Source organism: Sus scrofa, chromosome 10 (assembly GCF_054392235.1).
Source record: "Sus scrofa isolate SSC_HxYL_T2T_F1_AM1 chromosome 10, Sscrofa_HxYL_maternal_Yorkshire_Landrace_v2.0, whole genome shotgun sequence".
Lineage (NCBI taxonomy): Eukaryota > Metazoa > Chordata > Mammalia > Artiodactyla > Suidae > Sus > Sus scrofa.
In genome coordinates, this window is record NC_139392.1 from 13,592,876 (window position 1) to 13,607,546 (window position 14,671).

The 14,671-nt window shown below is 43.7% G+C and overlaps 2 protein-coding genes across 2 annotated transcripts in view; one reads left to right on the plus strand and one right to left on the minus strand.

The window, feature by feature from the left end:
- DISP1 (dispatched RND transporter family member 1) overlaps positions 1-14,671 on the plus strand; it is a 1,033,384-nt gene that overhangs the window by 394,774 nt on the left and 623,939 nt on the right. The window lies entirely within an intron of this gene.
- The window catches only part of LOC110255736 (uncharacterized), a 230,729-nt gene continuing 227,144 nt past the window's right edge, over positions 11,087-14,671 (minus strand). Inside the window, exon 7 of the mRNA XM_021065090.2 lies at positions 11,087-13,162. Coding sequence (XP_020920749.2) covers positions 13,090-13,162 — 73 coding nt within the window. The 3' untranslated portion in view covers positions 11,087-13,089. The remainder of the gene's footprint in view (positions 13,163-14,671) is intronic.

Below are 14,671 nucleotides of genomic sequence, written 5' to 3' on the forward strand. Positions count from 1 at the left end.
CAAATGAAGATGAATGTTCAGATGTGGCCTTCCTTCCATCTTTGTAGAAAAGAGCTATTAATAAAATCTGATTCCAGGGAGTTCCCTGGTGGCCTAGAGGTTAAGGATGCAGCATGGTCACTGCTGTGGCTCAGGGTACTGCTGTGGCTCAAGTTTGATCCCCGGCCTGGGCACTTCCACACACCACAGGTGTAGCCAAAACAATTTTTTAAATTAAAATAAAATAAAATTTGACTCTTGAGCCATCATCGGATCTTTTTTTTTTCTTTTTCAGATGCCTGTGCTATATGGAATTTCCTGGGCCAGAGAGTGAATCCAAGCGGCAGCTGTGACCTACACCACAGCTGCAGCAATGCCAGATCCTTAACCCACTGTGCTACAGAGGAAACTCCAAAGCTGTTGTTTTACTGAGGCCCAAGGCGGTGTTTCCGGTGGATACATGGCTTCACCCTTTAAAACAAGAATAAAATAGACTTCATTCACTGCACTTATATCTCAGGTCCTGGAACTGATGTCCTGCAGAATCCTGTAGAAGCAGCTGGGATCCTCTGAGACCACAGGAGATGTAACATCAAAGCTGTAAGTGACCAATGTCAGGGGTTTACATGAAAATCACTTGCACACAAAAATGAACTGTTGTTCTATTGGCCTGAAACAGATCAGGGTTTTAGTGTCACCTCGGGCACAGATTTGTCTTGAAAACTTAGCCTGTCGGCCTTCTCTGAGATTCTATATCATCTTTTGTAAAAATAGAGGTACTGCCACCCAAGTTCAAGCATTGTTGCAATAATTAAATGAATAGACGGATGTGAGAGCCTCTGACACCAGGCTCAGTAAGTACTGGCTTCTTTTCCATCTTCTTTTTATCAATAGTAGTAAAACCTGGAGTTTCCTGGTTGCTCAGCAGATCAGGCGTTGTCACTGCTGTGGCATGGGTTCAATCCCTGGCCCGGGCAACTTCTACAGGCTGTGGTCACAGCCAAAAAAAAAGTAGTGAAATCTAGTTTTTCTGCTTCAAAACTTGAAATGACTTGCATTAGAAAATTCTCTGAAAAATCACGAACTCTGTCGTTGTATCCTTCTAGTCAAAAGCATCTATGCCGCGTCATTAAGCCCAAGTTGGATTCCAATTTCAGCTTCACAATTTTCCTTTTGGCAAAACCAATGTACATAGCTTCAGTTTTCTCCTCTGTATGATGAGATGAAAATAGCCTCTAACTCAGTTGGTTTGAAGAAAAGTTTCTTTCTCTCTTGTTTAAAGTTTTATTGAAGTGTAATTGATTTCCAAGTCTGTGATAATTTCTGGGATACAACAAAGGCTTTTTTTTTTTTTTTTTTGGTGGGGGCACACCCATGGCATATGGCGGTTCCCAGGCTAGGGGTCAAATCAGAACTTTAGCTGCCGACCTACACCACAGACACAGCAACGTGGGATCTGAGCCACGTCTACGACCTACACCATAGCTCATGGCAATGCTAGATCCTTAACCCATTGAGCAAGGGCTCAAACCCTCATCCTCATGGATGCTAGTCAGGTTCTTCACTTGCTGAGCCACAACGGGAACTCCCGAAGAGACGTTTCGATGGAAGAATGCATGTAAAGCACTTAGCAGAGTTTCTTTCGCATAGTGCTTCACTCAGGAGCTCTTAGCTACAAGGTCTGCTTATTAAAAATTTCCTGCCTCACCCCGATTTTACTCATGCGTACAGAAGTAAGGAAGAGAGAGAAGCAGGGAGAAACCCAGACTGTTTGGTTGGCTCTCATGTTGGCAACAGAAGGGCTGGTCCAAGTCCATAAGCCCGACATGCGTGGCCTCCTTGGCTCCGGCCACCTGCTCACCTGGAGGCTTTTTACACTCTGTAGGTAATGCGGCCCCAGAGGGGACAAGTGCTGGCATCGCGGCGACAGTGCGTGGGTGGGGGAGGGAGAAGCTCTCTAAGATATGTACACACACACACACACACACACACACACACACACACACACACACTCCAGCTTGGAAACCCAAGGCAGAGGCTCAAAATTCCCTCAAAAAAGAAGACTTTTTTTTTCTCCTTCTAAGTTTGGCCCGGCCAATTCTAATGAAAACACCTCTGAGTTCCAGAATGATGGTACGAAGGGGAAGGACCCCGCATGGCTGCAAGGCGCCAGCTGCTCCTGCTGTGACCTGGACAGGAGGATGGAGCCCTGGGCCTGCCCGGGAGGGTGGGTTCTAGTGCTCAGGCCTGGTGTGGAGGGGGTCCCCACATCTCTGAGACCCGACAGAAGCATCATTTGAAGGGTGACATGCCTTCTTGTTTTGTGGTGTCGTGTTTAGTTTTTTAAAATCAAATAGTATCCGTGTATGTGTCACTGCGCTGGGGTGCGTGTTGGCGCGGGATGTGGTGAGAGACGGTATCAGCCTCGCTGGGAAACTTAGTCCAAATCAACAGCTAACATTTCTCCTACCCATCCTGAAAATGCCAGGATTCTCAGTCATTCTGTGTGTGGGGGGCGGGGCGGGGGCGCGGGGGGGTTGGTTTTTTATGTCTTTTTAAGGCTGCTCCTATGGCATATGGAGGTGCCCAGCCTAGGGGTCCAATCAGAGCTGCAGCTGCCAGTCTACACCACAGCCACAGCAATGCCAGATCCGAGCTGCATCTGCGACCTACACCACAGCTCAGGGCAATGCCAGATCCTTAAGGATCTGAGTGAGGCCAGGGATCCAACCCTCGACCTCGTGGATACTAGTCAGGTTCTTAAAATGCTGAGCCAGGACAGGAACTCCTGTTTCAGTCATTCTGATGGGACTGTGGCATCTGGACACGAATCTTGATAAAGAAGCCCAAGGCATCTGACATCACCCCTCCAGCTGCAAGAACCAGTGCTAAGCTGTCCGAGGGGCCACAGCCACCTGCCGGCAGAGAGCTCGTCGGAGGTAGAAGGTGAAACCCAGCGCTCCTCCAGGCGCCTATGCCACTTGTTCATATTTTTCTACCAAAGCCGACGCCACACCGTCCTTGCTGTTCCCGCTTTGTTTAGTCCCGCTCTGGCTTACGCCCTGCCTTTCTCTGCTTGTACCCCTCCTGTTGGCCTCTGGGGACACTTCAGAGCCCATGAGCAGAGTATAAGGACGTCATCGCTCAGCGCTGCCCTTTTCCCATTTCCTTTGTGATGGTGCACCCGCTGCATATGGAGGCTCCCAGGCTAGGGGCCCAATCGAGCTGCAGCCACCAGCCTACACCACAGCCACAGCAACGCGGGATCCGAACCTCATCTGTGACCACAGCCACAGCAACCAGGGATCCGAGCCAAATCTGTGACCACAGCCACAGCAACACAGGATCCAAGCCGAATCTGTGACCACAGCCATAGCAACGCCAGATCCTTAACCTCTGAGCGAGGCCAGGGATTGAACCCACATCCTCACAGACACTGTCGGGTTCTTAACCTGCTGAGCCACAATGGGAACTCCACTAGCACTGTGAAGGGGGGGTTAGAAAACAGACTTTCAGGTACTGATGAAATGCTACTAGGGCAAGGGCCAGTACAGAGGTGCTGGGCAGCGCAAGGGAGAGACGACAAAAGCCTGGGCCAAGTGCTTGCTCCACCTGTAACAGTTCAGGGCGGAGCTCCCAGGGCGTGGACTTGGAATTCTACGTGCTGTCAGGAGACCTGCCTGACCCCCTGACCAAGATCCCGGGAACAACATTAACTGGCACGAATGTGTGAGCTCCCCTGGGGAGACCTGATTCACGTCTCCCAGGACTCCTCCAACTCTACCTTCTCTGAACAGAGAGAAGAGCTCTCCCCTCTTGTTCTCACACCAGCTCCACTCACCTGTGATGGGGAGAGAGCCAGGCGCCTGAGATGCCCGTCCTTTCAGACTGTGAGGTCTGCGATCAGGGGTCCGAGAGAGTCTGGGCCCCGGCGGTCCTCGAGAAGACAACGCTGAAGTCAGGTGGCCAGGGAGGGGCATGAAGAAAGCCGGGGGGGGGTGTTGACAGGAGAGGGGCACAGAGGGGCGATGAACCTGAGCCACTGAAACCAACAATGCCTCCGACATGAACCCTCCAGACCCCAGACTGGGACTCGAAGCCACATGCCTGGACTCGAGCCTCGCCAAAAACCGGATTGGGACTTGAACTCACAGTGGTTTAAGTTAGAATCCCTCACCTGGTGTCTGGACTAACCGAGATTCAGGTTCTTTGTGTCTCAGCACAGAAGGAAATCAGCAAGAGACAAAGTGACAGCAGATTTATCACCATCACATCTCGAATAAATACGGGGCCATCCTGAGACCCCCCCAAGGAACCTAGACGGAGAAGAGGAGGGGGAAAAAGTGTGATGCGTGCAGTGCTGACTCCGAATTGATCAGGAAATGCAAATGGGGACATTTCCTGTTCATTTTCAAAATCAACTGAATTGGCCTCATCTTTACCTATGTCAACTAAAAAAAAAAAAAAAAAATTGGGAATTATGTTTTATATGGTGAACTTGCTGAGGACTTCAGCTCGGGAAACAGCCTCTCGGTTAGCTCTGAGAGACCATTCCCAAGAGTAAAGCAGGAGCCAGAATATACAGGAGTTTTTGCAACAAAGTCCAGGTTACCAGAACATCAAAGAATTACTATTAAGTAAAGAAAGCCAGGAAGTTCGCTTCGTGGCTCAGTGGTTAACAAACCCAACTAGTATCCATGAGGATGTGTGTTCCGATCCCCGGCCTCACTCGGTGGGTTAAGGATCCTGCATTGCTGTGGCTGTGGTGTAGACCGGCAGCTGCAGCTCTGATTCAACTGCTAGCCTGCAAACCTCTATATGCCGTGGATGTGGCTCTAAAAAGACGGAAAAAAAGATAAGAAAACCAGGGAGTTCTGGTTGTGGCTCAGCGGGTCACGAACCTGGCTACAGTCTGTGAGGATGAGGGTTCCATCTCTGGCCTTGTTCAGTGGGTTAAGTATTCAGCATTGCTGTGAGCTGAGGTCTAGGTCATTGATGCAGCTCGGATCCTGAGTTGCTGAATGTGTTGTAGGCTGGCAGTTGCAGCTCTGATTCGACCTGTAGCCCAGGGACCTCCGTGTGCTGCAGGTGTGGCCCTAAAAAGCAAACTAAAAATAAAATAAAATAGAATAAAATAAAATAACTAAAATAAAATAAAATAAGACCCAGCCATCTCCAGTCAGAAAAGAAGAGGCAAGAGTCTGGGCAGGTTGAAATCCTCCCTTTGATAGCATCTCACTTCCTAGAGCCGGTCTCCAGGTCTTCTCCATCCTGAAACCCCCGCCCCCGTTGGGGTGCACCACTGCGGGGCTGCTGCGGTGGCGAGGACTGGAGGGGGGCCACATCCTGTTTACTGACATAGCCCAAAGGTTTCTTCATCCACGTCTCCATCAAAGAATTCACTTCTCTCTTTCGACTCTTCCCCAACACCTTCTCTCCCACAGCTTAGATGGGGAACCCGGAGCACTTGCCCTGGGAGCTGGAGGACCCGAGCGAGGTCTGGTTCATTCCTGCCACGTATGAGCTCCCTGACCCGGCCCCACCTGCTCTGTCTGTTTATCGGGAAGACCAGGAAAGCAGGAACTGCTGGCGTTGAAAGCACACGCTGCCCTGCAGGGTCCCTTCCGGTTCCAACAACCTCTCCTTTGTCTCAGCCTCCCCCTCCTCTCTCCATGTATTTCATTTATTTTCATCCTTTTTTCTCTGTTTTTTTTTTTTTCTTGCTTATAAAATCTAGCTCGTGTGAGTCATGTTCATGTGGTCATAAGATAGTTGGTTCTTTGTCCCGCGTGATAATGAGCTCGGGATCATGCGGATGAGCGCCGACGGCAATCACAGCTCATATACGCGACTGAGGAGCATTCCAGGGTGACCAACCATCTACCGCTTGGCTTGGGCTGCCCTCTCGGGTACCCTTAGCTGGTTAGCAGGGTGGGCACAGCAGGCTTAACTGGGAAGCCTGGGCAGGAGTAGGATCTGAGAGTGAGAACAAACGTTGATCAAGCCTCCTCCACCAGTGCCAGCCTTTGCGATCCAGCATCAGCCTTTGCTGGATGGTGACCCTAACGCTGCAATGGCCCATGCGGGGGCGGGGGGGGGGGGGAGGCTGTGGTTAGAAAAGGTCGTCACTGGCCAGGGGTTTTGGAAGGCTGAGCGCTTCAGGACCACGCAGGGTCCGTATCTCGGGTCCAGAGAGGCTCAGCCCGGAGACCGGGCCACTTCTCTCCAGGTTCTGCTCTCCCTTTGCCCCACTCTGTGGGTAGCACTGCGCTCAGGAGAAGCCCTTGGATGTTTGCAGGATGAGGCTGGATCCCACAGGAAGCCAAGCCCCGCAGGAAGGCATCACCCTTGGGTTTTCCCCATCCTGCAGCCCTGCCATCTCTCCTGGAATGAGAAAGGGAGGAAGAGACGATTTCAAGGTTATCCGTGACTGCTGTCCTCGGACTCAGGGCCTGCCCGCTCCCTCCCGGCTCCTCTGCTGATCTGGTCTCCGAGAGGCCCCTTCCTCATCCTCAGATGCCCCTGCTCAATCCGTGAAGGCGGCTCAAGTGAGCTTAAGGGCAATTTTCTTCTGGCTGAGCCAAGATATCATCTGCAGTTTCCTCGACTCATAAAAGGTTGAAAATGTTTATATAAGATCACCAGGCACAAAGTTCTGAATATTGTTTTATTTACAATAAGGGTTTATTTCTCTTTTATTATCAAGGTAACATATTCACTATATATTTAGAAAATGCAGTAAATATATAAAGAAGAAAATATAAATTAGCAATATCCTATGCCCAGACATAAGCACCATTAACATTTTATTTTATTTTATTTTATTTTATTTTATTTTATTTTATTTTATTTTATTTTATTTTATGTTGTGTCATTTTGTTTTGTTTTATTTTATTTTATTTTACTTTTAGGGCAGCACCTCCGGCATATGGAGTTTCCCAGGCTACGGGTCAAATCAGAGCTGTAGCTGCTGGCCTACACCACAGCCATAGCAACACCAGATCCAAGCCACATCTCATGGCAATGCTGGATCCTTAACCCAGTGAGCGAGGCCAGCGATTGAACTGGCATCCTCATGGATCCTAGTTGGGTTTGTTACCACTGAGCCACAATGGGAATCCCCTGTACATAGTTTTATAATTTACCTTTTCTGTATACCGATCTTGTAAGCATTTTCATACCATTTAATTTTCCTATTGTAATTTATTAACATCTCTCTATGATGTTGAATTTCACATAGGTATAATAATTTATTAAGCATGTCTACATTGAGGTTTTGTTTAAAATTCTTTGCTTATTTTATATAATATAGCAGCAAAAATCTTCCTGCATGAATATTCTTTTGAATTGCTGACTTCTTTCTCAACACATATTCCTTTAAAAATGAATTTCAGGGCAAAGGGCACAAATATTTTTAAGGCTCTTGACTAAATTATCAAAAAATTTTCTAGACAAGAGGCAACAATTTATATTTCTCTTGGCAGTATAAATAGCATACCCTTACTGACATGAAAAGTTATGTTTTATCATAATTAGAACTTCATATAAGCAATAAAGTGATAATTCAATGTTTTAATTAGGATTCCATTGAATTTATTTTGTAAATATTTTTCATATGTTTACAAAACTCTCAATTTATAGTCTTTGCTCATTTTTCTGTGGGGTATTCTTATTTATTTATACAAATTATTCATATCAGCTTTGTATGAGCTATGTATTTATATATAACTACATTCATATGTATATTAACCTTATACTACCTATGCTGCAAGTATTTCTCTCCACTTGGTTTTTGTCTTTTAATTTCATTCATGATTTTAATATTAAAAATGTTTAATTCGGGAAGTTCCTGTTGTGGCTCCGGTGTAACGAACCTGACTAGTATTCATGAGGATGTGGGTTTGATCCCTGGCCTCGCTCAGTGGGTTAAGAATCTCGAGTTGCTGTGGCTGTGGTGTAGGCCAGCAGCTGCAGCTCTGATTCAACCCCTAGCCTGAGAACTTCCATACGCTGTGAGTACAGCCCTAAAAAGACAAACAAACAAAAAGTTTAATTGCACTCAAATCTTTACTTTTCTTTCATTATTTTTATATTTACAATTCCTTCTCTATTATAAAGACTGTAGGATATTATCCATATTTTCTAGTTGTTTCATTTTATTTTTTATATTTAACTTTATAATTCGCCTAGTGTTTATGTTGCCTATAGTATGAGCTGAGGGTTTTACTAGAGATCTTTCTCCAAACCCCCTGCTGACTAACCCATTAGTTGGTGATGTTTCTCTTAGCCCATGTTAAATTCCCATTCGTGCAGAAATGCTCATGCATCACCCAGACGCCCCTTCGACAATAAAGGCTCATTCTTCCAGCTGCAGGAAGACAGCCCTCAGCTGCCAGATTTCTCGGTGGAATGTCCTGGGGCACATCTTCCAGAGGCATCCCTCACCCAGCCTCAGGTTGATAGAGGATGGAAAGATCCAGCCCTCTCCCCCCAGTGCAGGGAAACTCTGAGGCCACCCTGTCCCAAGCTCCCTGTGCAACTGAAGCCCTTGCGGGGACCACGTCCCAGCTCAACTCTGCCCTTGCTTCAATTTCACTCCCATCCTCTCCTTCCACACTGATCCCAGGAGCTCTCCCTAAAGAAGGGCCGGCAACCTAATCTCTATTTCAGAGTCAGCTCCTGGGAACACAGCTTTTGACACATAGATGGTTCACATTCTATCCTCCATGACTCCAAAAGTTCTAAAAACTGAAATGTTTTCATCATGAATTTGGTGCCGACATTCATTTGGGAGCAAAATATGACCTGAAGCAGTAAGAGGCTGTTTATCATTTTCATGTATCTTATTCAGTTTCCTTGCATAAATATCAAAGTATTTTATTATGGGGTTCTGGTGCAGACCCAACTGGAAGAGTGAGGTGTTATTTAGGATATAAGCAAATTACCTTACTAAAATGCAAACTTTAATTCCAAAGCACATTTAGCCCCAGGAGGCTTGGATAAGGCACTGTGGACCTAGGCTTGAATGCATTTTGAAATTTACCTCAATGCATGTGGGGTTTAGGGGTTTTTTGTTTTTGTTTTTTGTTTTGTCTTTTTAGGGCTGCACCCGCAGCACACAGAAGTTCCCAGTCTAGGGGTCAAATCATAGTTGCAGCTGCCACCCTACGCCACAACCACAGCAACGCCAGATCCTAGCCACATCTTCAACCTACACCACAGCTCATGGCAAAGCCAGATCCTTAACCCACCAAGAGGGGCCAGGAATAGAGCTGGCATCCTCATGGATCCTAGTCGAGTTTGTTATTGCTGAGCCAGGACGGGAACTCCCATGTGTTGTTTTAATGGCAATATTCTCATGAAGCATACTGAAACCTAACAGATTAAAGTCTCCCCCTCAGCATTCCTATTCCATCGCAAAATAATTTTTGCTATCCCTACCCATTTACTCTTTGAGATAAACTTCAGAATTGTTTTACCAAATTATCCCCCAAATTGAGATTTTCCCTAAATAATAAGTATAAAAATTAATCTGATCAGAGTTAATACCTTTAAAGTATTTAACTAGTCCATCTAAGAATATAAGTTCATCCCTTTGTTCATAATTACTTTAACATATTTAACTGGGTTTTGTTTTTTGTTTTGGGGGGTTGGTTTTTCTTTTTTCCTTTCTTTTTTTGTCTTTTCTAGCCCCCCCCCCCCAGGCACATGGAGGTTCCCAGGCTAGGGGTCTAAACAGAGCTATAGCTGCCAGCCTATACCAGAGCCACAGCAATTCAGGATCCGAGCCATGTCTGCAGCCTACACCACAGCTCACAGCAATGCCGGATCCTTAACGCACTGAGCGAGGCCAGGGTTCAAACCCGACAGAGTCCTCATGATCCTAGTCGGGTTGATTACCACTGAGCCATGACAGGAATTCCCTTAACTGGGTTTTGAAATTTCTTCAGATATGCTTCACATATTTTACTGCCATGAATTTGCCTTTGGTTGTTATTCGGAAAGAAGCTAAGAGAATTTCTTTCTTTAATTTTCCTGATTGCTATTTCTTTATTGAAAAAAAATAATCTTTTCATAGCTTTACTTTTAACCACCTCTCTGCTATAGACTGAATATTTGCGGCCCCTCCCCCCACTAGTAGGTTGAAACCTAACCCCCTGTGTGATCGTAGTTGGAGGTGGGGTCTTTGGAAAGTGATCTCATCATGAAGGTGGAGTCCTCGTGAATGGAATTGGTGCCCTTATAAAACCCCAGAGGGCTGGCCTGCCTCTTTGTACTGGTAGCATCTATGACCAGAGAGTGGGACTCAAGGACACTGAAACTTCCATCACTTGTTCTTGGTTTCCCAGCCTCCAGAACTATGAGAAATAAAGGTTTGTTTTTTATGCTGCCATCTAGGTTGTTTTGTTACAGCAGCCTCGCTGACTGTGACACACCCTTTCCGCAATTACACTAACAGCTTTCAGTTGGAGTTCCTTGAGTTTCCCCTGTATTTACTTACGTCATCTGCAACTCATGATCATTTTTTTCTCTCTCAAAATATTAATGCCTTTTCTCTTTCCATTTTCTACCACATTGTGCTGGACAGTATGTTCATAACAATGTGAAAAAATTGATGGCTGTGGCAGGAATCGTGGCCAGGTTCCCAATTGTAAATGGAACAGTCCCTACTGCTTCACCAGTAGGCATTCTGCTGGCTAAGATTTTATTATGCTTATTCTTAGTCATCTACGTAAATATGATTTTCTTAGTTTTCTAAAAGCTTCCGTTTCATCTGTAAGAAATAGGTTGCTTTGTATCATATATTTTTTTTACATCTGTTTAAACTACTGTATTTCGTGTCTTTTGAAATAGTGCTATGTTTTAATATATTAATAGATTCCCTAATACTAAACCATTCTTGCATTTCAGGATGGACTCTATTTCACTGTCGCGGGTGAGTTACACTGATTGTTTGCAGAAATATGGATTTTCACATATATATTCATAATTGGGATCAGCCTATAATAAAGGTTCTCATGTGTGGGAAAGCAAAAATAGCGCTTGGAGAACAACTTTAAAAATTAAGATTATACAACCCAAAAGCCATGGCAAAGAGAAGGATAAATTTGATTATCAAATAATTTTAATTCCCTAATAGAAAAAAATGCTTCATAGCCAAAAGACAAATGGGAATTTGTTAAAATATAGCAAATTTACAGATCAATTCCATATTTTGCAAAGTGCTCAAGCAATCAATTACAAAAAGAGAAGAAATCCAATAGCAAAGTAAACAGTGGCTACAAACAAGTCATTTACACTGGGAAACACTATAAATAGATAATAGAATTTGAAATAATGCCCAACCCCTTTAATTATTAAAGAAACACAATCCAAAGCTACAATAGCTATTATTTTAAGCTTATTAAAATAGCAAAATTCCAAATATTTGATGATGGCACCCAGTCCTACCAAAGATATGGGAACGCAGTCACTGAACATTCCTTACTGTTTCTAGAGAAGGCTTTGGCAATAGCTATCACATTAAAAATCCATGTGTATTAGATACAGCAATTCTGCTGCCAAGAATTTACCATATGGCGATCGTCACAAAATATATGCATAAAGTGTAAAACTAGAGCAAAACAACCGATGTGTCCACCAACAGAAGACTGGTTGAACAAATGAAGACATGTCCTTTTAATGGAATAGCCATAAAAAAAATCAATTGATCTGTGTGTACTAATATGGTACATTTGCAATATAAATTATTAGATGAAAGAAAGCACGTTGAGTGTATTCTGGCCCCTTTTTTAGATGTATGGAAGGATGGATAGACGGATACTGCTATGTCCATCATTTTTGTTGTTCATACGCGAATGTGACCTTTAGGGACAGAACGTTAAGATGGACGGAGGGAAAGTAACAAGGACACTTATTGTGTACTCTGCACTGTTTGGGTCTTCCCTGATACGTCTATTAAAATCTATTATCAGCAAAGATTTTCTAGGAGTTTCAAAACGGGTTCTCTACTATGTCCTATACTTTCCTATATTAAATGGACAATAAGAATTGAAAGCTGTATTCCTGGGCTCCTCCCTAATGACTCTCACCCATGAGAAGTGGGTCCAGGAATCTGAATTTTTTACAAATATTCAGGATCAGTTTAATGAAGGTACCTGAACTATTTATAATAGCCAATTCATGGAAACAACCCAAACGTCCATCAAGAGATGGAAGATAAGGAAGATGAATGAACTTATCTACAAAACAGAAACAGACGCACAGATAGAACAGACTTGTGGTTGCCAAGAGGGAACAGGGGCAAGGGCAGGCTGAATTGGGAGTTTGGGACTAACAGCTGCAAACTGTTATAGATATGATGGATAAACAGCAAGGTCCAATTGTATAGCACAGAAACTCATTCAATAACAAACCACAGTGGAAAAGAATAGGAAAAAAACGTAGGTGTACTATATATGGATAATTGAATCATTTTGCTGTACACCAGAAATTAACACAACATTGTAAATCAACCATTCTTCAATAAAATAAAATAAAATAAATAATGAGGTTAGCTGAGAAACACATTGAAAATCTCAGTTCTGTAGCTATGCTATTTTTTTTTTCACCTCATTCAGATACTGACACCAAGGTTAAGCCAGCATAATAGGTGATTTGCATGCTACAGTTTTCTGTTGCCAACCTACACCTCAGCCCCAGCAAAGCCAGATCCAAGCCAAGTCTGCGAACTGCGCCACAGCTCAGAGCAACGCCAGATCCTTAACCCACTGAGCAAAGCCAGGGATCGAACCTGCATCCTCATGGATACTAGTCAGAGTCTTTACCACTGAGCCACAACAGGAACTCCCTATGATTTACTATTTCTGAAAGAAATGTATGATCCATGATTTCTATGATTTTCTATGTCGCATCAGAATGATCAATTTCTTGACAATTTGTGAAACAATTACCAATTAAACAAGAGTATTTGTAGAAATCATTGTAATTCATGATTAGCTCAGGAGGGTAGAGTCCTCATGAATGGGATTTGTGCCCTTATAAAAAAGCCCAGAGAGTGGGCCTGCCTCTTCTCAGGGAGAAGAAAGGTCCCAGGGAAAAGAAAGCCATCTAGGACCAGGAAGTGGACTCACCAGGCACTGAATTTGCCAGCATCTCGATCTTGGTTTCCCAGCCTCCAGAACTATGAGAAATAAAGGTTTGTCATTTCAGCCGCCCGGTCTCTGGTGTTTGTTTCCAGCAGCCTCCACTGACTGGTCTAGACAGTTCCCTTTTGAAATTACCCAAAATAACTCTCTAAGTAATAAAAGAAATTAGAATGCTTTGCCTCCTCCTCATTTTCCAATCCTTGTAAGTATAATTTGTGAAACCAAAATGTTATTTGTATTAAATTTTTATATCCTGTTATTTTGTGTTTTATAATTCTGCAATCATAACAATTATTTAGAATTAACATTTCGTTCACCATAGGATTCATTGACACTCTAGTTCTTTAATGATTGGATTGGCCCATTCTTAGGTAAAAGTGTTGGACTTATCTTTCGGGCAGCTGTCATATGTCTTCAGACACAATTTCCTAGAGTTTACAAGGGTGCTATTTTTCTTTTAAATCCTTCTGTAACTATAAATGCCTCTCTTTTTGCCTTTAAGCATGAACAATATATTAGACAACAACCTCTTACCTAACTGTGGAATTCTTGGGATAAAAATTTTCATCCAAACTCTACCGCTCTAAAACTATCTTATCAAGTTTTTATAAAGTGCTATGAAGAGTAATCTAAGGGCAGCACAGTTACATTTTTTTTTCCTTATCGAAGAACATTTTTTAAAAACGTTGCAAGGATGTGATACTCAAGCAATAATTTATTCTGGAAAATTCTGAGCTCCTTGGATCACAACTCATGTGACTGGGATGAGGATGCTGGTGCTGATGATGAAGAAGAAGAAGAAGATAATGGTGATGATTTTAACCAAGGACGTTTTCTTCTCTGTGTCTTCCCTTAGTCCTTTGTTCCGGTCTCTTTCTTCTGAATGTTGCGCGTCTAAAATTGGTTTCTGTTCTTCATGTCAACTTCTCCCTCATTTTTAAAAATCTGTGTCTTCAGCATTCCTAGAGGGACATGGTTTGTCCTATCATTGATTTGATTTTCTGCAGTATCAGTTCTATTTCTTGTCTTCAAAGCATGTTTTAATTGTGCTATTGCCTTTTCACTTCTCCAGAATTCCCTTCTAGCTTCTGTCGGATCCTTTCTTACGTCCGCTGGCCCTCCAGAGGGCTTTCTCGTATTTATTGAGAACACAAAGAGAACGTCTTCTAGTTTATTTTTCATCTTCTTTTCCTTACGTATGCTTTTTCTCACAAGGCATTTTTCTCAGACAATATAGACTTTTGAACTACTAGACTCTTTCTCTTTGGTTCCATGATGTCTTTCTGTTTGTTCATCCTTGAATAATAGAAATTGAGGATTTATTCTGTCACTGAGGATTTTTGAATGGGTTATTCTTTCCAGAGATTAGCAAATAATTGACTGATAGCTTTAGTGTCTGAGTGTTGAAACTTGGCGTCTGAAATATCATCACTGCTTCAATGGAAAAGTAGCATGAGGTGAATCAGGAATCTGCCATCCAGAGTTCCCATCGTGGCTCAGCAGAAATGAATATAACTAGTATCCATGAGGACACAAGTTTGATC